We start from the raw sequence: 23,619 nt of genomic DNA on the forward strand, positions 1-23,619 counted from the left end.
TCAGCGGAGTCTTTGAGTTACATAAGAGAGAAAGAGCTTATAAAAAGAGAAGACAAAGAATCAAGAAGATCTTTGCGCTCTGTTTTTGATCAAAAGCAGAGCCGAAACCACCTCAATACGACATCGTTTCATTCTAGGTAGATACAAAACACACATTATCAGTAACCGTCCCGGTTTATTCACTGGTTCTGAAATATCAAAACAACGACATCATTTCATTCTAGGCTAAAGCTCCCATACTTAACCGGACCGGTTGAAGGAAAAATAACAAAAATACACGATCCGTGTGACTGACTTAATACCCCATCTATAACCGTCGATTCAATACTCATCAACGATCCAATTTCTTCATAACCTTTCTCGCGGATCGTCATCATTAACCCGTACAATCTAAGACTAAAAAGAACGGTCACGATTCATTTCGAAAACAAAGCATCTTCTTTATAAATCCATCATCGATCTCTTCTCCAACCAAACAGAACTTCAAATCGTCTTTTAAACATATCTCAAATTCTCCCAAGAAAAAAAAGAAAAAAAAAAATGTCAGGAAGAGGAAAAGGAGGAAAAGGGTTAGGCAAAGGAGGAGCAAAAAGACACAGAAAAGTTCTAAGAGACAACATCCAAGGAATCACGAAGCCAGCGATACGTCGTCTCGCTCGTAGAGGAGTGAAACGTATCAGTGGTCTGATCTACGAAGAAACGAGAGGTGTGCTGAAGATCTTTCTCGAGAACGTGATTAGAGACGCTGTGACGTATACTGAACACGCTAGGAGGAAGACTGTTACTGCTATGGATGTTGTTTATGCTTTGAAGAGACAAGGACGTACTCTTTATGGATTTGGTGGTTGATTTTAACAAATTTGAGTTTTCTTATTTGTTTTTTTGCTGGTTGATTAATTAAGTCTTGCTGTCAAGAAATTTCAGAATTATTTAGGGATTTAGGGTTTTGAGATTTGTAATTAGGGTAATTGCAAGTTGCTGTAATGAAGATCTCATTTGGTTAATGATAATTTCAATTGCTCTGAACTCTAATTCCTCTAAATTGCTTTAAATGACTCTAAATTGCTCTAATTGCTCTAAATGACACTAAAAATTGGTTTGAGACTTCGAGTAATCTCATATGAACACAGTAGACAGTACTATAGTTTTGTAAGAATGAATTAAATTATAAGCAATTGGGTTTTTTTTGTAGAACGTAATCAAATTATGGACTAAATTTTAGCGTTTTAGAGTTTCGAGTTTTAAAACATAAGATTTAAGACTTATAAACTTGTGAGCTAAATTTGAAACACTATTATTATTATTACTCTCAACATCCACGTCAGCGATCCAAGACATAACTTTGTAACAACCATTTCACCGTCAGATCAGATAGAATCAACGGTCAATATAACGACACAGATTCTAAAAGGAAAAAAAATCAAATTGTGGACTAAATTTGAGCATTTTAGAGTGTTTGGAGTTTTAAATATAAGACTCATAAACTTGTGAGATACTATTGTTATTACTCAACAGCCACGTCAACGATCCAGGACATTCTTCTGTAACGAAATATATACCGTCAGATCAGATTTAATCAACGGTCAATACAGCGACACAGATTATAAAAGAAAGAAAAAGAAAGGGCCCTACCGGATTCGAACCGGTGACCTATTGATCTGCAGTCAATTGCTCTACCACTGAGCTAAGGACCCTTTGTTGTTTACGATTACAATTAAACTAATATAAATCGTAACATATTAAGTTAATCAACATTGTTCTTCCATTTCGACAACACCTTCGATACCAAAACAAGACCGTAACAAAGAGACAGAAGCAATAACCATAACGCCTGCGAATATAGTCGGAACAAAAAGATCCAAAGTCGATTTCTTCACCATTTCTGAGGGTATGATCACAGTTTCTTCCATCGGAATCCTTAAGAACCCATCTGAAGAAGACGATGATGATATTTTGGACACGAAAGCCATCTCCGGAGCGAATGAAGCCAAAGCCACCGTTAACATTAGGAGTACTGTCCATGTTGCTGCTTGAACAAGAAATTGCCAACGTGCTGATGAGACTTTCTCAAGAATTGGTTCCATTGTAAGGTTCAAAACTGGAAGTTGTGTAGTTTTGTCTTGTGTGTGAAGTTAAAAAAAGAAGATTTTGAGTGTGTTTTGTGGATTCTGATAATACTATGTGACGAAGAAGGAGTGGGAGAGAGGGCGCTTACACGTTTTCACGAACTCTATTTTAAAATTACGATTTTGTCATTTTTCTTATTAATCTTGAATGAATTAGGTTGTGGTGGTTTGAATAAAATTTGTAGTGACCGAGTTTTAATGATTATTCACCTAACTAACGAGAGAAAAATGTACACCGAGAACTAATCTAGTGTCTCAGATGATAGGAGTAGAGAATTGGTCAATGAAGGGTTGAGAATGAGTTATGAGATTTTTTACAATCTATATAATAATAGCAATCAGAATAAATGTCAATAACAACTGTGATTTTTCATCGTATTTTTTCGTAAAAAGTATGTTGTAACTTAAAAAAATATATACGATTGCGTCTGTTCATTGTATAGTTATGTGTTTTCACTATATTTTTTTCATTTTCTTAATCACTACTTTTCTTTTAAATAGTTGTGTCCATTCATTATTCATGTCTTGTGAACTATATATAGGTTTGTCTGTTCTTTAGTTACTAATAAATCATTGTTTTTTAAGACATGTTTTTTGTTTTATGTTAAACCAAAATAATTTAAATATTAATATATTAATATCCAGTATCTAATGTTATTCTATAATCTAACTTAGAGATTTTAGAAATAATTATAGCAATATAAAATTTTAATTTTAAAATATAATTTAGTGTTGCATCTATTATCTTAACACTTTGTAAAATATGTATTTTCTTTTTAGAAGTTGTGTATTTTTACTATAATTTTTCTTGATATATTTTCACTAAAAACTAAATATATTTTGTATTTATAATTATATTATTAGAAAGTTACATTTACTCATTACAACCATTCATTAGATATTCTCACTTAAGATCACTTTTTATTATAGTTTTATACTAATAATATAAATATTAATAACAGTTATAATAATTGCAATTTTTTTTTATCATAATTCTTTATAAAATATCTTATATTTATAATACATTAAACAACATTTTTGACAAAATTGGCTCGACTCAATATAACTTTTCACTATATAATTATTTTTTGAGTTGTCTCTTTGGCAAAATATGTTTTTTATCATGAACAAAATTTTTGGTTTTCATTTGATGATTGTGTTTTTACTAATACTTTATTTTTAACATTTGTGTAGTTTTAGTACTATTTATTATTTTCTTTTTCTTTTAGGATCATATACTTTTAAACTATTCTATTACTTTTAAATACATACATAATATATAAGTTTAAATTTATTTTAATTTATATATTTTTTCTTTGAAATTTTTTTGCGCGATGATGATGATAAGAGTAATATTTTTGAATATTTTAATTGTTGTTAAAGTTTGTGGCTTTGACTAAATCCAATGTATATGTGGCAGTAAGAAGAGGTTAGCGATAGACTAACTAACAAGCTGAACATATCCTAAGTTCCTAACACATGTCACTCATTGGCAACTTCTAACTACATACTTCACATGACCAAAAAAAAAAGTAAGACTACTTAATTTCTGTTTCACAAGTGAGGTTAACCATAATTAATTAGTCTAAGAAGCTGGACTAATGCAAACCCTCGTTGGGTTTTAAATGGTGATCTAGCAACTCTCGTTTTCTAAAGATCACATATATTCTCACATCTATATTTAGTTGTCCAGGCTCGAGCACATCCTCTTAGATCTCTCTTTTTGTTGCATATTAGCTAAGGTGAATTTAAAGAATTTAAACATAGTTTTTAAAAATTTATTTTAATGATCCATGTAAAATTATTTCAACCAAAAAATCTTGTTACATAATATGCATCCTTAAATAGAAAGTAGGTTCGAGAGTAATGCAAGAATTTTTTTAAAAATTCAGTATCTTGAATCATAGATTTTAGAGGTTTTAGATAATCATCATAAATCTCTTTCTGTTTTGATTTCTTTTTCTTAGTCAACAGTTAGTTTTAGGATTCCATTTCTGATTATTTCATTTAGTTTTAACTAATGTTATAGCCTATCAAAAAAAAAACTAATGTTATATGTTATTGCTTGGAAATTTTTTATGTTTTGCTAAATTTTTTTTTTTCCTCTTGCTTATTTTTGCCGACATATATTTGTTTTCTTCAAATTTTACATTAGTTATAGATTTATAATGTATTGATATAGTTGCAATAATCTATGGTATACCGTATACCCTATCATTCATTGATTTTTATTTAGTTAAAGAAATTGGTTCGTGGATTTTCGCGGGACTTATGCGGACGATAGCCAGGATATTTACATCAGAGTGGATCCTGCTGAACTAAGTAACATTCTTCCCCTATTATGTAGGAAAAAAAAATCTTGTCCGGTTCATTTTCACATTAGCAACATCTCTCTTGATTGGTACCATCTTCTGGCAAATAGGAGGTAACAGGTCGACCGCAGAAGACTTATCTATGGTCATAGGAGCATTGTACGCCACGGTTATTTTCGTGGGAATCAATAACTGTTCGACGGTACAACCTATCCAAGTTGTGAGTGGCGGCGGTATACTAAGCTGGGAAGGGGTGGTTTTGGCATGGTTGTCTCTAAGGAACAAAATATACTATATATGATGCAACTCTAGAAACATTTCACAGAATCCGAAGCGTATAGGGTTTGAATCACATTCAAGCTTCAAACTTAATCACTATTCTTCACAACACATGGAGATTATTACCATATATTAGTTTGGCCGTTTGTGAAAATAACCAAACCCCAAACCGAAACTAAAAACGTTGTTATATATATAAGCTAATAAACGTCTCATCATCTCTATGACCCCATTTTTATCTTAAGAAAGATTGATCCTCTTATTCCGACTCTCGTTGTTACTTACTAAAGATATCTATTTTGGTCACATCTATTCTGAGGGGCGTCCATCATTTCTAAGATGAATAAACAAGAGCTAAGCTCAAGACTAATTCACAACTCTTAAGTTATTATTTTCATCTAGTAAAATTACCAATTCATCATACAAAACTATCAATAAAACCAAGAAATTTCAATTACCATGCACCATTTAAAGTTAAACTCAAACTTTTTGTAGAACTTCAAAAACAAATTTCGACACAATTCCAAGTCACTTAACATTCATAATCTACTTCAAAAGAAACAATAATACCATAACATTCTTCAACTAATTACATACAAAGTCATAAACCCATCAGATTACATAACAAAACAAACCCATATGTTAAACCTAAAAACCCCACAGAAACCAGCTAAAACCACCCGAACCTAAGAGCCTTCGTTCCTTCAGAAACAGCATGCTTAGCAAGTTCACCAGGTGACACAAGTCTAACACCTGTCTGAATCTCCCTCGAAGTGATCGTAAATTTCTTGTTATTCCTAGCCAACTTCGAAGCTTCTTGCGTAAGTTTCTCGAATATATCGTTGATAGAACTGTTCATAATCTTCATAGCTTTGCTTAAGATTCCAATATCTAGATGAACTTGTTTCAGAACCTTGAAGATGTAGGTCTTGTCTGTCTCTCTGCTTTTCTTGACTCGTTTCTTCTTCTTTTCGACGCCTGAGGCTTCTTTAGGTAGTTTTTTTCTTGCTTCTGTTTCTTCTCTGCTGGAGCTTTTTCTATTGATGGCGTGGAGATGTTGTATCCGTTGGATTGATAAGTAAGTGTTTTTCTTCTTTGTGGAGAATAATTAGGATTGCTGATGTGTATTAAGCGGTTAAATAGTCCAACTTTTTTTTTAAAATAAACAAATAGAATAAATATATTAAATATCGATAAAAATTTTGATTTTTTTTTTAAAGAATAAATGAATAGTTAATATAATAATACAATTTAAGAATGATGTAAACTTCTTATTTTTTGGGTGGTTAGCAATCGCCTATTTTTCTCCTCTAATCGTTTCTTTGAACCACTCATTCCAACCACATGTTTCAATCACTTCTCCTAACCGTTGTTTTGGTCGGTAAGTTATAAGGTGGTTCGTTTGTAAACTAGGTACCGATCAATTTCTTTTAGGTGATGTAAAATGCTAACGATCCTGATTAGTGATAGAAACAATTTGACAATATTAAGTACGTAGTGAAGAGATATATATGAAGAAGGTTAGTTGAGTTTGTCGTGAAAGAGATAGAAGAGATATGAATTAAATCAAAGTGTGCGATTTTTCTCATTAACTCAAAGTTTGACGTTACTATGGATCTATGTAATAAGAGATAGTTCTTAGTTTCTGACTCTATTCAAGTTGCTTTGCCAGGACCATACCAACACAACCATCTGACATCTTATTCGGACTAATCCTTATAGTGAATTGACTCAACGAAAAAGCAATCCATAAAGTTGATATTGGGCCAAATCCTTAAGTCTCGCCAACCATGACTTTTGTTTCTAATAGAAGACTAGCCCTTACTTCTTACTTCCTCTACTGAGTTCTTTAAAAATTACTTCATTTGGTGTCTATTTTTTGTTTTAATAAATTATTTATATGTTTTTTGGATTTGATGAAATGCGAGCTAGTGGAAAGCTTTAGTAAATTTCTGAAAATCACTAATTCAACAAGCAGTTGACCTTACTAGCTTGTATGATTATTAATTTAGCCGACGAAACTATACTAAATTATAGTAAAATAAAGAGATAACGACATAAACTCAGACATCATTACTATCTTCACCAAGAAACCTCAAAAACTCAATACAAGCTAGTTAATCAGATATTTCTGAAATCAAAGAACTAATTGGATTCCCAAAAGTTAAAGCATGTTTTCAAGAAAAAAGAAGAAGCAAAGGAGATAGATTGCCAAAGAGATAATTATCTAAATTTTAGTTAATCGTTTCCAACCATTAATTTAGTTGACGAGAGACCCCATTATTGTTTCATAGCGACAAAGGTGAAAATGATAGTTCTGAAAATCTGTTGAAGACTATTCAGTTTCAAAATCTATTTTGGACCGGACTCATTCATCAAAGAATTATAGTCAGATCTCATTATCAATTTTCTTTACAAACTTCAACATTTTTTTTTTTTTTTTTCAGTTTGGGCTTTAAACATGTTTGGAAATATGATTTGTGTTTTCGGGTTTGACCTGTTTAAAAATTATATGGGACCAACAATTGTATGATGCAGTTTATATATAATTTTTGTTTTAGTTAGTTTTTTTTATAGATAACTTATTAATATGTGTCGTACACATGCGAATTAATCTGTATTATATTGTATTAATCATATAGTTATCATAAAAAGGTAATATATACTCCTAATATTAATGGTTGGAAACGATTAACTAAAATTTATCAACTATTTAAACCCTAAATATTTATTTTTTGATAAAGAATTTTGGTTAATTACTTCTTCCAACCGATTTTTTGATCGGTAACTTCCATGGACCATGGTGATTCGTTTGTGAAAAATAAACCCTTAATAATTTTGAAAGAAATTAATTAATTAAGTAATCCAAAATCTTAAATATAATTTATATAGTTATGTAAACTAAATATACACAAAGTACAAGTTTGAAGAAAAACAAAAAGCAAAATTTTAGAAGCCCCTTGTAAGTGTATACGTTTTGATATCTCGAACAAATTCATAAACCTTTTCGTAAGTACGTTTGAGGTAGAACATATTTACGTCAACGTTCCAAACAATAGGATGCTATATAATAGTGACTGCTTAAGTTGAAACTTGATTTTTTCTCCACGAAAACGTCTGGCAAAACTAATCTTTTTTTTTTCACAACCATGCAACAAATCGAAGCTATTTTCTCATCACAAAAAAAAAAAATCATCCTCATTAATTATATACTTCTTTGTAACTGGAGATAGATCCACGAAGCCTAAACAAATCCACCGATCAATTGTATGACAATAACCACTAAACTACATGACTATAACCACTAAACTACAATCACTTGCTTCTTCTTATCATATCTTTCGGTAACAACGACTCATTTTAATTGAGATTTAGTTTTAATTATGTGGATATTTTGTTCTCCATGACCCATGACATAGATTTCTTGTATACTAATTAGTCTTCTTTTGAGCCAAAAAGTCATAGCTTAAATGAAAAGAAATCTCGAATGTCTAGTAAATGCCTTTCTTTCTTCGGTGCCAAATGTTTCTTGCAGCAAATTTGTAACTTCATAATACGGATTTTGCATGTATTTCTAAAAAAGTATCATTGAATTTAATCTGATAATGTCTGATTTTTATATAATATCACGCTATTTGTGTTAATCATTCACGGAAAGATAAAGACTTATCGATTTTTTTGTTTTCAGTTTTAGCAGAAATTTTTGTTAGCAATCAAAGAAGCCCTAGATCCAAACTTTATCGCTCCATCTATCTCCGTACAGTTTATTCAAATATATCGTCACCTATAGATCTAGCTAGGGCGTTTGGAATATTGGAATTACTAATGTTTGAACTTTGTTTTTCTAGGAAACTATATAAATAATATCGTGGTTTACAATTGGTCCGATAATGCCAAAATTATTGGAGCGATGCGTCTCATCACACAATATATTCATTCTCATATAAATACTTAAATCAGACATTCCGTCTACCAAATGACTATAACCACATGACTATAATCTGCAATCTCTGGTCTAATCCACATGAATATAACCACTAAACTAACATATATAAATGTTTATCACCAACGACTCATTTCAATTGGGCGTTATTTTTATGTGGATATCTTGGTTCTCCATGACCATGACATAACTTTTGAATTCTATAATCTGTCTTTTCTTTGAACCAAAGAGTCATAGCTAAACCGAACAGAAATCTCGAAATTTCTAGTAAGTGACTTTCCATTTTCGTTACCAAAAGTAATTATGAAGAAGACATAATTACAGAAAAATAAGAAAACCAAGATACTCCTATGTATAAGACAAATATATCGGATTAGTTTATCAAACCAAATAAAATATATATGGTCCTTTGGAACATGATTCTACTGAAACTCTACTACTAACAGAACAGTAAAACTACTTCATATTAACTAAAGAATCTGAACCTTCTGTGTTTCATTTGTTTAAAGTGTGTTATTGGAGTTCAAAATTAATATAATGTTTTCAGAATTCATAGTATATGTCTACGTAAATTATAAATGAGTCTCCAAGAAAGAATTCAACAAAATGATTATTACTAAAACAGACCCTATATATTATTTTTTAAAAATATAATATATAATTCGACAATATGTATCTATACATGACGGTATACCATAAAGTTTTTATACAAAAATTACTGAAAGTCTAAAGAAATAAAAGTATTAGATAAAGTAAACTTACGCTACACAAGTATACCTCCCAAAAAAGAAAAAGAACAAAATTAGAAAATCAACCTCCCAAGCTCCAACTTCAAATCTTCGTTCTCTAAAGGCGTCAAGTTCAAATCCAAACACAAAACCCTCTTTCCATTACCACCGCCAGACTTCTTCATCGTCACCGGCGCCGTAGCAGGAGCCAAACTCCGGCCACCTCCTCCTCCTGCTCCACCTCTATGCTTCCTCATGTGACCACCCAAGGCTTGCCCTACGGCGAACTCAGCACCACATATGGGACACTCGTGTTTCACCGGTTTGACTCTCTTGGGAGAAGGAGGTGCGTGGCCTTCAAGTGCTGCCGATCGCCTGTGGCTGGCTCGATGGCCTCCCAAGGCTTGAAACGACGGGAACTCTTTGTTGCATGTCTTGCACGCGAAAACACGGCTTTTGGTGTCGTTTTGATGATTCTTTGATAGAAGAATCAAACAACTAGCCATCTTGTTTATCATCTCCATATCTGATCTTTCCCTTTCCATTTTAATTGATCTGAAAAAGAAAAAAGAAACGAAACTCTTTGTTTTGGATGAGAGATGGAGAGAAATGAAAAATGAAACGAAGACTTTGTTGATAAATGTATTTTTTTGATCGTGCTTATATAAGCGAAAAAAACTTAGCTTAGCTTTTTTTGCATTGACTTTTTTTTGTTTGTGATACAAAGTGCTGAAATTCTTGTTTTACCCTTTCTTCCTGCTGAACAAACACCTTTTCGTTGACCCTCCACGTTCAATAATAGTTTCGTGTTATTCTAAACAAAAATAGCAAAAATATAATAATAACTGACTATTCATTTGATTGTTTACAAATCATATATATTTAGTATCATGTTCAACTGCTAAACGAGAAAGACATGTAAACAGAATCTATAAGGCCATAAGTTACATGAATGACCATATAATGCGAAACACTAGATGATGTATATTTCATTATTTGTTTCATCGACCACATAGAAGATTGTAGCAACTGAACGTTAGATTTATAGAAATCTCAACAAATGAAAGTTTGAAGATATCTAACGTAATTTCACGTAATATCAATTAGTCTTGTATAAGTAATTCATTAAATATAGCAAAGATCCAATTGTTTGACCCAAAGTTTATTAAAGTGATTTAGAAAGTAATATACTGCATTACAAAAATTGTGCTATGATTAAAAAATAATGATATTTTCTAAGCTTATGATGTTGTTGGTACCAACCAATGCTAATGGGTAATACAGCTGCGTTTGCCACAACACATATATTGTTGTCATTCATAATCTAACCATCAAGAGAATCAAAAATAATAAAAATGTTTTGTCAACAAGTAACTATGGTTTAATTAATATCTGAAAGTGGGATTATAATTTTATGGTGGAAATTATTTAATAAAAATTAAAGATAACACATAAGATATTGGTAGTTGTACACTGGTCGATCTTTCTTGGAGAAACCATGACCATGCATGTTTTGTGTTCGCGTCTTACCAGCCATAAATATATAAATATGGACGTATCAAAGGATAAAGAGCTTATAGAACCGTGGCTCATAGAAACATTGGTTGTGATATCTTCTTTTAGTGCCAAAAGACTCATCTGTTTTTTTTTTCCAAGACTTTTTAAAAGAAACGATTATATTAAGAAATGGGTATTTTGGTAATTGAAGAACAAGTACGGTAAGACTTTTTGGTACGGCAAGTTGCGATTGAGTCACAGAAACGTCATCGCCTACCAAACCCAAACGACGAGAGGAAACAAAATAGTCGTGAGTCAGACGCTCTAGAGTGTTTTACTATTATAAAACCCTCTCTTTATCCCCCCACTCGCAGTTTCACACGCGTGTGACTCTTTAATCAAACTTTTTACTATTACCAAACTTTTTTTTCCACTTTTTGTTTTGTGTTTCCTCGTGTAGATTAGATCAATCTTCTTCATTCAACATCATCACGCATGAAAACTACCTTACGTGTTTTGTTTATCTTGCATGTTTTAGGTGTGTAAATTTAATTCTTAATTCTTAATTCTTAATGACTCGAAACTACATTTTCTGAGTTCATACGGTCATACCTTACCTATAATCCAAATTCAGATATTCACGTTCTATACTGAACCATACATTTTTTTTTTAATATATATATTATTTTTCATTAGATAAGGTGAACAATGATTTATGAAGATGGTAAAGTAAACCGATGTCTTAAATCAAAGAGAAAAAAATAAATTTAGTGGTTTATAATATAGTTTGCAAGCTCACAAATGTATGTAGACATAATGACTACATTTAATATTATTTTTCATTTCTCTCTATACAAAAGCTTTTATGGTCGGTTACTACAAAAAGGATGTCCTAAATATATGGTATACCAAAACCTTTCACTTAAGAATATAGAAATTGGTCAAGCAAGCTATATGTACAATTTTAAATGATTATAACTAATTCAGTGACTTATTCTCCAATATATAGCACGTATTATCGAAATATGTTAACTAACATGGTGGGTCATGTAGTTCATAGATTTATTTTGCTTTGTTATGAAAGTGCAGAAAAATAAATATATTAAGTGACCACAAAAAAAAACACAAATCTCTAACTTTCTCCTTTTTGTTAGAAACTGAAATCTCTAACTTTAACAATATTCAACAACAAGCGTGTTTGACTTAATGTTTAAAATTGCTAAAAAAATATTAAAATATATCAACTATTCAAATCTAAAGTTAGAAGTATTTTTGTTGAAAGAATTACGAAAACTATGATAGTATATATTTTTTAAATACTAATTTTGAGAATAGTATTTTTTTTGATGTTTTTTATTTTTTAGGTAGAGTGGAGAAAACATAAATTTATCTTATTTTTTTAATAAAATTAATGATTTTTATTTTCAGAAAACTAATAAGATAAAGTTATAATATTATTTGACTCGCACCGTATTTCCCGATGAAATTTGGAAACTTAGGGTTTGAATGGTAACTGCGGTCAGAGCGACCAAATCCGTCTGCGGTCTAGATTACTCTATTTTTGGGGCGGACCACAGATCGCTGCGGACCAATTCTATTTATATGCAAAAGTGGTCCGTAGTTGGTACGCAGCGGTCTTATCTCTGCTTTATTTGGATCGCACCACTATGAACTACATTTGCTGAATGGTAAATAAAAAGCGGTTCAGTGCGCAGACGAATTTGTTCGCCCTAATCGCTGCAATCATTGACACTCTTAATTTAAATTTTGATTAAGTCTTGCTTTGATTTGGATGCGTTTGGGTTCAATTTTTCTTTAGTCCTTTTAATTCGACATTAATACTTCTTTTAGTTTTGTTGCATGAATCACATGGGGTTTATGTGCAAGATGGACATTTTATATTTTTCGAAGTCTAAAATCTATTCTCGTGAAAGAATACAAAAAAGTAACCGATGGAAAATAAAATTTCAACAAAAAAAATCCGTACACGAAAGTACACAGGCGCGCGTGAAGTTAAGTGTGAAGAAGATTAAAATAGAAAAAAGTCCATGATCCACGCCGCCCTTTCACAAAAAGAAAAAAAAAGGTTGAACATTAAAATATTTGAAATCACATTAGTATTTTGGTATACAAATTCTAAGATTCTAGACTCAAATCTCTCTACGGAGAGTCTGAGATTTACCTAATTAATAAATCATGATCCCTTTTGTGCTTTACAACTTACGTGGATCATTTTGTCTCACATAATTAGATTTTAAGATTGTGTTTAAATGAACTAATCGTTTTGACTCCAAATTCGTCCACAGTCAAAGAATTAGTGCCGTACGTGTCATTGTTAGTTTCGGGTTAGTAAGATGTCCAATCAGATTCTCAAGTTTGTTTAGGTGTTAAGAAGTATACCAATCAAATTGGAACCAACTATATTTCAGTTTTGGTTAGGACATTAATTTTCACATAGAAGATAAGAGAAGTTAATACATAGTTGAAGATGATGTTAAAACACTTGTATTGTAAGGTCATGAATCCAAATTTAGGAAGTTTAGGCTTGCGGTACCAAATATCACCATATATACCATATATTTAGAAGTCACAAAACGAATATTTATTTCGGTTAGTTAGATAAATTTTTGGTATTTAATTATTTCTGCAATATTTGTTTCCTCGTCTTGGTAATATAAGATATATAAATAAACTATTGAAATCTAGTGATTTTTTTGAGACACTTTATATTAGTGATGTGTTTGTGTTTTATAGAGTTTAACTATGGTTTTTACATTTGTACTGAGTATTTTATTGAGTTAAAGTGTGCTTTTAGGTCTTGTTAATCCCTTGTGAGTTTTTACAGGTTTTAGGTTGTTCAATAAGGAAACTGGACGTTTTGAGACGAAAACATGCATTTGGAGCTAAAGGACCAATTGAAGCGTCAAAAATTTGGCCTCAGAGGAAAGACTTTTTACCGCTAGATCTTTCTCAAATTTGGACACAAGTTTCATGAAAATGTTATCTGTTATTTTCAAGTGGTTTGAAGAAGATCTAACCGTGTAATCGAAAGTTATGGGCATTACAGTGAAGACAGATCAATCTGGCGAGTAGATGAAGCAAGCGCAGTACAAGACATAGAATCGACCGGTCCCATCCCCGAATCAAGTTTTTTTTTTGTTTTATACCAAATTTTAGGGTTTATTTTGATATTTAAGTTAGAGACTCGCCTTCCAAATACATAAGCTTTATTTTCTAAGACGATTCTGTATTGAGAGCTGAGGGAAGAAGATTTCTAATCCTTCTTTACACTTTGGAGAAGATTTCTAAACACTATTATCTATTCTTTTGCAATTCAATTATGTTTTCTTTATCATTGATTTGCTGTTTTACGTCTGAGTAGTTTCTTAATTGGGTTTAGAGTTTCAGAAGGGTTTATATGATTAATTGATGTTAAGTTGTTAGATTTGGGATTGATCTTATTGTTCTTCATCTATTGTTGTTCTTAATGCTTAAGCTAGATTGATCACCTAGATTAAGATCTTAGGTTAAATTCATCGAGGCACCAAAAGTGTTGTTGAGATGCTTGAATAGAACATAGGTGAGCAAAGTGATCTTTAGCCAACGAGAGTTGAAGCTAAGGCACTTTGTGAACAAATCAAACTTGAACTTGTTAATGCTTGCTTGGTTTGCTAGATTCAAACGAGAGTTTAGGATCTAGTTTATTCACTGCTTAGATAGTTAACGCTGCGAGAGTGGGTTAGCTCTACAATTGTGATTTGAGTTCGAGAATGGTGTTTAATGCATCCCTATCTAATTGTCCAAATTTGTTATCATATTTCCTAACGATTCCTTGTGTCCAATGCTTTTTATTTATTGAACTAAAATACTCTTTTATTTACTGCTTTTTGTTAGTCACTTTCATCATAAATTTTTCTTTGTCTTAGCTATATTTAATGTTCATAATTTCATAGTGTAATTTCTTGGTCTCTCAGGATTCGATCCTGAAGTATTACATCGATATCACTAGATCGTGGTTGAGTACGCATTATGTTATTAATTGACCTTTGATCAATTAGAAAACATGATTTTTAAAAAAAAAAAATGAAATAGTTGATTTCATTAATAGTATTATTGTAACGTTTGTGAACTAAAGTATTGATTTTAATGTTGAGTGTCAATCGACATCATAAGCAATTAGGGTTGCCGTTTAGTGATTTTAGAAAAAATTGTAAACATCTTTTATAAAAGGGCAATGCCCTAGTTGTTTTGGGGGAAAAACTTATGTCGTTGTCCTTAGAAAAGAGAGAAAGAGATTTTTGTTGTGAGAACGTTTTGTGGGTGAAAGGAAAATGTTTATATGAGCTTCTTGGTGAGATCAATATGTGTGGAGAAAGAGATCTGAGTGTTGTTGAGACATATTGGTGTTGTTGTTGTTGTGTTGTTCTTGTTAGAGATTTTTTTTCTTTTCAAGGTAAGTGTGGGATCATAGTTTATCTAATCGTTGAGATTGTGTGTCTTTGTGCTCCTTGTTTAATGTGTGTTATGTTGTGAATGATTGCCTTGTGATATGCTCAAATTGTAATACCCTAATGGTACTAACAGCCTTGCAATTGTAATACTCTAGGGGTCGAATCCACTGAGACTCTAAATCACACAATAGACTTATTAATCTTTTAATTATGCTAAATTAAAATATTAATTTAAAAACAATGCAGAAACAGAATAAAAAAGTGTTGTAAATTCAAAGGATCAAATAGCTAGGCCTAGGGAATTTCTCAGGAAATTACAGATTATTAAATCAATAAATTAATAGGATTCAAACAATTTAAATCAAATCTAGAACTCTAAACTCTTTTGTAAAATAAATCAGTTCTCACTGCAAATACTATCTAAAAAATCCAAATCTCTTTGTAAAATTCAAGGTTAAAAATCAGGTTTAAAAACAAGTTTAGATTGTTCACAAAATTATTAAATCAAATCTCTTTGCAGAAAATAATTTTGCTCATCAAAAGGTTTATTCAGGAAAATCAATTATACTCTCATATCAATTTCTTTTTCTAGGTTATTAATTCTAGGTGATCAATCAGGAATTAATATGAAGAACAACCTAAGATGAAGATCACAGAAGATAATGAATCCTAAAAATAACAGATCTAATAAACCATAAAAACCCTATGAAAAACCCTAAACCTAATTAACAAAATACTCAGACATATTCAATGAAGATCAAAAAACATTTTTTCTGAATAATATGCAATTGAAATTAAGAAGTAAGAAGAGAGTTCAAGAATCTTCTCTCTACACAGATGAAATCAGATCTATCTCTCCCAAAACTCTCAATATCTCTTCTCTCAATAAGGTTGCAGAATAAAACTCTCTAGAGAAAAACTCAGGTCTAAACAATGACCATAAAAATCCTATAAATACTCTAAAACACGTCTTGGGCCTTAATTGCAAATAAGTAAAACTTGGGCAAATTTTGTAAATCTCGTGGAGAAAACTTCCGATTGGCTTGTGGCAGCTGCATCAATCGATGCTTAATGATGCATCGGTCGATGCATACTCTTGAACTCGTCTCCCACCTTCGTTGATCAGCCTTAATGCTTTGAGTATGCTCCAAATCATCCTTTTTATCTCCTTTGTATTCCATCCGTGCCAATGAGTACCTAAACCTATAAAGACTCAAAAATAACCTAGAAAAAAAATCAAAAGACTCAAAGATCACACTTATACCATAGTTAAAAACCACAAAAACCATGATATATCAATTCCCCCAGACTTAGCATTTGCTTGCCCTCAAGCAAAACAGAAACTTAGACCTGTGAAAGAGGTTTGAAAACATGGAATTCACTCAACTGCAAGTAACTGTTTTTCGCACTCTTCATCGCCTTGATCTTCAGAACTTACTTTATATACTTTGTCAATTGAAAAGCATCCACATTCCTTACTCAAATCCCGCAATCCTCTGGAATCTCTACTCTCACCATTGTCATCTCATTACATAAATTAAAGCAAGTACAAGTGACTCTCTTCAGGCCAAGACATTCTTCATACATCTCCTTTCCTCTCCCTAGGTTGCCATTTCCAAGCCTCATCTATCAGCTGTTGGAAGCTCAGCGTCCTGTTCTGAGTCTCCGACCACAGTTAAGAAGTCTAAGGGAAAGAAGACTGCTCCACTTCCTGCTGAGTCTGTTCTTAAGAGCGGATCGTCTGAAAAGCTCAAAGCCATCCGGTTGGCTACCAAGATCCTGTAACGAGCTCTGTCAGAGGGTAAGTAGTTCGTTTTTCTCTTCGCATTTCTGCACTTATCCTATTGATGTTTTTGACTGATCTGTGCCAAACAAGCATGGGGAGATGAGTCAGATTCTGATGCTTGAGGGGGAGTTTGAGCTGTGGGGGAGCTGTTTTATTTTTGCTCTTTGTTGCTTTATTTTCATACTTGTTCTTTGCATGTTTCTGGGTTTTTTTTCAGACTTTTCTGTGGGATTTTTAGAATGATTTAATTTGTTTAAACATCTGCGGTTTATTGGGTTAACTCCCTGTTGTTATGCGAGATGCAATGCTTTGTTGGTATGGTTGTTCTGTTTGTGTTTTGTCAGGATTAATGCAATGGATGCTTGTCTGTCAAGATTCAGTCAAAAAGGAGAGATTGAAAGTGCATCAGAGCTCTAAATGTGACAAGACGTTGTGAAGAATCTCAAAGATTTGATTTGCTGACGTGACATGAAGTGTTGATATGGTGGAAGTTTGTTGGGCAAGGTGATAAATTGCGGGATATGGAAGTATGAGCAATCATGATATACTCGAAGTCTTGTAAGAAATGAAAGTTTTTGTATAAGATTGAATAAGAAGTGTTTGACACGTTTCCAAGCGATTTAATTGTTGTGTGTTGTGTGTGTCTCTGTACCTTAACACTATACTGTTAGATGTTTTTATTTTATTTTATTCTCCTACTGACATTGTAAGATCGAGAACCATGTGTAGAGTCACCGTTAGGAAGCTTAGGCTTGCGGTCTTAGATTCATATTATCTAGAGTCGTTAAAATCATTGTTCTCTTGTACATCTAGTTAAAGTTGATGTATATGTGGTGAGAAGTTCAATTCGACTTGTTTTAGTTGTTTTCTTTTCAAAAGTAAACAACTCTTCGCCTTAGTATATATATTCTCAGAGCATGATCTGATTTGACTTAAGTCGACAAGACCATGAAAATGGGGGAAAACAAACAAGTTCATGTTATCCTTTTGAAAGTATGAAGGACTATTGAGCCAAGCCTAATAAGATTTAGCTCACAACAACTAATTACAAAAGCCCAATTTAAGTAGAATTTTAAAGTTTATTTTGTAGTAAAAAGTAGATTTGGGAAAAAACATTAATGCACACCAATCATAGAAAAGTTGAAGATACTCAATTACACTTTTTATCAATAATAAATTAATAATCATATACATAAATATTTATTTATCACACTCTTCTTATTAGTCTAATTAGCATTTATATATATTTTTTAAAATATATATTTTTAATTAAATAAAAATGTAATAATGTACATTAATCTATATTTTAAACCCATACTTTACTACTAAATTGTAACTGAAATTACAAAAAATTATTGATTATTTTTTCCATTCATTTTCATTCACAAACACACTATAAATTATAATTGTAACTCAACTAATTAATTTATTTTAGAAATGTAACTTTCATCCGTTGAAATCATATAAATAACCATTCTAACATCATCATCTACCATATCTCAAACTCTAAATATTTTCTTCGTTTTATTTCTGTTTTTGCATGGGTTCAAAACCCGTGGTAAGAATGTGATTATATATTTTTTTTTTTGTCTTATTTTTAATTTTCAATTACATATATATAATAAAATTTTGGTGACTGTAAAAACAATTATCTATGCAGATTCAACAATACTAATTTCGATCAAAAATCAATGAGAGAATCAAGCTAAAAAAATCATCTTCATCCATGTATATTTATTTTATTTTTAAAAGTATGTAATGTTTTAATAAAAGAAACTATTATAATAGAATTATTAAATCAATTTTTTTAACTCTCTCTTACCTCCAAAATTTTTAATACATTTTTTTATATACTCATCATTATATTTAGTTCTTGTGATCTTAAATATAATTATATAAAGATCATTATAATGTTTCTTTAATTCAAAAGTTTGTGATTTAATGATTTTCTATATAAAAAAACAATTTGATATTCCATTTCTAAAATTTTACTACAAAGAGAAAATAATTAGATTTTTTTTTCAACCTAACAATAATTAANTCTGATTTGACTTAAGTCGACAAGACCATGAAAATGGGGGAAAACAAACAAGTTCATGTTATCCTTTTGAAAGTATGAAGGACTATTGAGCCAAGCCTAATAAGATTTAGCTCACAACAACTAATTACAAAAGCCCAATTTAAGTAGAATTTTAAAGTTTATTTTGTAGTAAAAAGTAGATTTGGGAAAAAACATTAATGCACACCAATCATAGAAAAGTTGAAGATACTCAATTACACTTTTTATCAATAATAAATTAATAATCATATACATAAATATTTATTTATCACACTCTTCTTATTAGTCTAATTAGCATTTATATATATTTTTTAAAATATATATTTTTAATTAAATAAAAATGTAATAATGTACATTAATCTATATTTTAAACCCATACTTTACTACTAAATTGTAACTGAAATTACAAAAAATTATTGATTATTTTTTCCATTCATTTTCATTCACAAACACACTATAAATTATAATTGTAACTCAACTAATTAATTTATTTTAGAAATGTAACTTTCATCCGTTGAAATCATATAAATAACCATTCTAACATCATCATCTACCATATCTCAAACTCTAAATATTTTCTTCGTTTTATTTCTGTTTTTGCATGGGTTCAAAACCCGTGGTAAGAATGTGATTATATATTTTTTTTTTTGTCTTATTTTTAATTTTCAATTACATATATATAATAAAATTTTGGTGACTGTAAAAACAATTATCTATGCAGATTCAACAATACTAATTTCGATCAAAAATCAATGAGAGAATCAAGCTAAAAAAATCATCTTCATCCATGTATATTTATTTTATTTTTAAAAGTATGTAATGTTTTAATAAAAGAAACTATTATAATAGAATTATTAAATCAATTTTTTTAACTCTCTCTTACCTCCAAAATTTTTAATACATTTTTTTATATACTCATCATTATATTTAGTTCTTGTGATCTTAAATATAATTATATAAAGATCATTATAATGTTTCTTTAATTCAAAAGTTTGTGATTTAATGATTTTCTATATAAAAAAACAATTTGATATTCCATTTCTAAAATTTTACTACAAAGAGAAAATAATTAGATTTTTTTTTCAACCTAACAATAATTAAAATAGAACTCCTACGTTGTTTGTCCAAACTGGAGGAAAGTTGTTTACAAAAATGGTGTCTGACAATAACTTGCGAGAAGAACGAGCTAAACAATCCGCCCTCCCATTTGACTCCCGTGGGATTTTGGAAAGAGTAAAAGCAGGCAAGGAGACACGAAGAGCGTGAAACTCATCAAGGAGCGTAGAGAAGGCCGACCATTCCTCCAGATCTTGTAAGATCGCAACCAGCTCTGCAGAATCCGTTTCGAAGCACTGACAATAAACACCTATGGAAAGAAGACACTCCATAGCCCAAAGTAAAGCCTCTAGCTCCGAATGGAGTGGGGACGAACTTCGACGGAGGCATCTTGCACCCATGACTAAAGTCTGATCCTCACCATCACCACACCACCAGCCCAAACATAAATTTAGTTCAGTCGATTTCCACGAACCATCAACTTGACAACGAGTAAGCGGCTCGGAAATATGCACAGGTTCCGATAGAACCGGACACACCCTTAAGCCTACTTGGGCCTCCTCCCACAACAATTGTTCGCCTAAATTAAGGTGAATATAAAAGAGATTATAAATTATAATAATCTTAAGAATTTTTATTGCAATCATATGATTTTATAAGGTTTCACTCTCTCCTTATTGGCCCATTTAGCATTTAGTTTTTATATTTTTTTTTGCTAAATAAAAATGGAATAATGTACATTAATCTATACCTTAAATCCACACTTTACTAATAAATTATAACTGAAATTACATAAATTATAAATTGACAATTTTTTCCATTCAAATACACTAGATGTTATAATTATAACTTCTCTAATTAAATTATTTTAGAAATGTAACTTCCATCCCTTGAAATCCTATAAATAACCATTCTCATGTCATCATTCACCATATCTGAAATTCTAAATATTTTTTTTCTTTTTGTTTATGTTCAAAAACTCATGGTAAGAGTGTCATTATATATTTTGTTAGGTTTATCTTATATTTTGTTTAATTTATTTCTTTATTTTTATGTATTTCTTCCTTCCTTTTTTGTCTTCTTACTATTTTTAATTTTCACATACATATGTATAATGAAATATTTTAGAAATGTAACTTTCATCCCTTGAAATCTTATAAATAACCATTCTCACATTATCATCCACCATATCCCAAATTCTAAATATTTTATTTGTTTTGTTTATGTTCTTGCATGGGTTTAAAACTCATGGTAAGAGTGTGATTATATATTTTGTTAGATTTATCTTATAATTTGATCAATTTTATTTCTTTGCTTTTATTTATATTCGTAACATCCGCGAACCAAATAGTCGATTTTGGGGGTGCGTGTCGATCGCCAACAAGGAGGGTGTCGGTCGACCGTCGAAACCAACAATTTCTGGTCCGACCGGATTGATTTGTTTTGTCGATTTGGTTCAGTTTGGTTTAAGTGGAATCTCTAAACCAAGGTATTTAAAGGAGATGTCAACGTTTTATGAGAGAAAAACTTATTTGTCGCCTCCTTTAGCTTTTGTCGATTCCCATAGAGTAAGAAAGGAGAAAAAGTGAGTGTTCTTGAGAGATTTTGGAGATTCTTGGCTTTTTTTTTGTGTGAGATATGTTCATTTGTAGTGGAGATCTGGTGCTAGGAACGAAGGAGAAACTTTCTAAAGGGTTGGATTCGTCGGTTTTGGTCAGAAAATTTCTCCAAAAAAGGTGAGTGCATGACCATGGCTGATATAAGTCTGAGATTTCCTTTGTTTTGCTTGTTTTATGTTGTTTGTGGTGTTTTCTTGTATGATCTTGGTTGGTTCATGGATCACATGAGTTTTTATGGCTTTAAGGTGAGTTTTGGTTGATTTGGAGGAGTTGGAAATCGGAGTTTCGAATTTCGGCTTTGAGAAGAACGTGACTACGAAGTCAGTGTCGATCGACACCAAGGAGTTGGCGGCGCGGAGACTTAGCGAATGTTGGTACTAGGTTTTCTAGGTCGAGGAGGGGTGTCAGTCGACATTGAGGAGCAGTGTTGATCAATATTGAGAGGCAGTGTCGGTCGACATCAAGAGTCGGTCGACACCAACCCTTTCAGCAGGCGGCTGATACTTGTTTTCCTGGTTTGTTTGTGATTGTTTGTTGTTTGATAAACATTAAAATCTCAGTTGCCTGTGTGTATAGCCTAGTAGATCTGAGGATTACCTCACTGAGTGTTTATGACAATACTCATGCATCTCAATTTGTGTTTGTGGTGTAGGTAAAGGCAAAGTGTGATCGTGGAATCAAGTCAATGAAAAGGAGGATGTTCTAGAGACTCGGTTGTTCTGTTCTAGACTGATGTTAGGTTGCTAGAGTGGAATGTAGTGGTATAGAATGATTGTTTAGGATGTTGGTTCATTGTTCTTTGTCTTGGTTTATGTTATTGGTTTGTTGGATTGATGATATTGATTTAATTCATTGGTTTAATGTTTGGTTAATCAGCTGTTTGGTTTGAATATGGTTAGTGAATATGGGATCACTAGATTATTATTATTATATTAAAAAACGGGTCGGTGCATTTCAGTTTCTTCCTTCCTTCTTTGTCTTCTTATTCTTTTCAATTTTCAATTACATATGTATAATAAATTTTTGGTGGCTATAAAAAATATTTATCGATGCAGATTCAACATTACAAATTTCTATCAAAGCCCAATGAGGGAATCAAGCTAAAGAAATCATCTTCATTCATGTATATTTATTTTATTTTTAAAAGTATGCAATGTTTTAACAAAATAAACTATTATAATAGAATTATCAAATCAAATTTTGTAACTCTCTCTCACCTCCAAAAAATGTGTAATACATTTTTTGTATACTCATCATTATATTTAGTTCTTGTGATCCTAAATAATTATATAAAGATCATTATAATGTTTATTTAACTCAGAATTTTGTAATTTATTGATTTTGATAAAAAAACAATTTGATATTCTATATCCAAAAATTGACTATAAATAAGAAAGCATAAGAATTTAACCTAGGAATATAGCTTAAATTAAGGTGAATATAAAAGAGATTAAAAATTAGATTTATCTTTGGGATTTTGATTGCATTTCATATAATTTTATAGGAAATATATTTAATTGATACTTGAAAAATAATTTTGGAATTTAATTAATAATTGTAAATTTTGAATACCATAGTAAATTTTTATTTTTATCATTAACAATACTTTTTTAAATAAATGGTATATTTTGATATTGTATGATTTAAATAAATAAAGTTTATTATTGACATTTAGGAAATTTGTTTGTTATATATGTATTTTATGGAGAATTTCAAAAATACATCTTTTTCAATACCACTTTTCAGAAATACCAATTTAAAAA

General features: G+C 31.0%; 4 protein-coding genes and 1 non-coding gene across 6 annotated transcripts in view; 2 read left to right on the forward strand and 3 right to left on the reverse strand.

Moving 5' to 3' along the window:
* LOC104700648 (histone H4-like) overlaps positions 1–1,026 on the forward strand; it is a 3,510-nt gene extending 2,484 nt beyond the window's left edge. The window contains exon 2 of one of the 2 annotated variants that reach the window (XR_002032717.1): positions 907–1,026. The gene's annotated coding sequence lies outside the window, so the exon portion shown is untranslated. Of the gene's footprint in view, positions 1–874 lie in introns of both variants that reach the window. The other variant, XM_010416185.2, reaches the window with a different exon arrangement.
* On the forward strand, positions 472–1,026 carry LOC104700647 (histone H4-like). Its single transcript, XM_010416184.2, has one exon. It carries the CDS (start codon positions 541–543, stop codon positions 847–849), a length of 309 nt encoding a protein of 102 aa, XP_010414486.1. The 5' UTR covers positions 472–540; the 3' UTR covers positions 850–1,026.
* TRNAC-GCA lies at positions 1,623–1,694 on the reverse strand. Its single transcript has one exon. It is a non-coding gene; the product is annotated as a tRNA-Cys (tRNA).
* On the reverse strand, positions 1,635–2,235 carry LOC104700650. Its single transcript, XM_010416187.2, has one exon. The coding sequence runs from the start codon at positions 2,082–2,084 to the stop codon at positions 1,749–1,751; it is 336 nt and encodes a 111-aa protein (XP_010414489.1). The 5' UTR covers positions 2,085–2,235; the 3' UTR covers positions 1,635–1,748.
* LOC104700651 (zinc finger protein ZAT12-like) lies at positions 9,294–10,005 on the reverse strand. The gene has a single exon (XM_010416188.1). It carries the CDS (start codon positions 9,931–9,933, stop codon positions 9,463–9,465), a length of 471 nt encoding a protein of 156 aa, XP_010414490.1. The 5' UTR covers positions 9,934–10,005; the 3' UTR covers positions 9,294–9,462.

Source organism: Camelina sativa, chromosome 7, assembly GCF_000633955.1.
Source record: "Camelina sativa cultivar DH55 chromosome 7, Cs, whole genome shotgun sequence".
Classification (NCBI taxonomy): domain Eukaryota; kingdom Viridiplantae; phylum Streptophyta; class Magnoliopsida; order Brassicales; family Brassicaceae; genus Camelina; species Camelina sativa.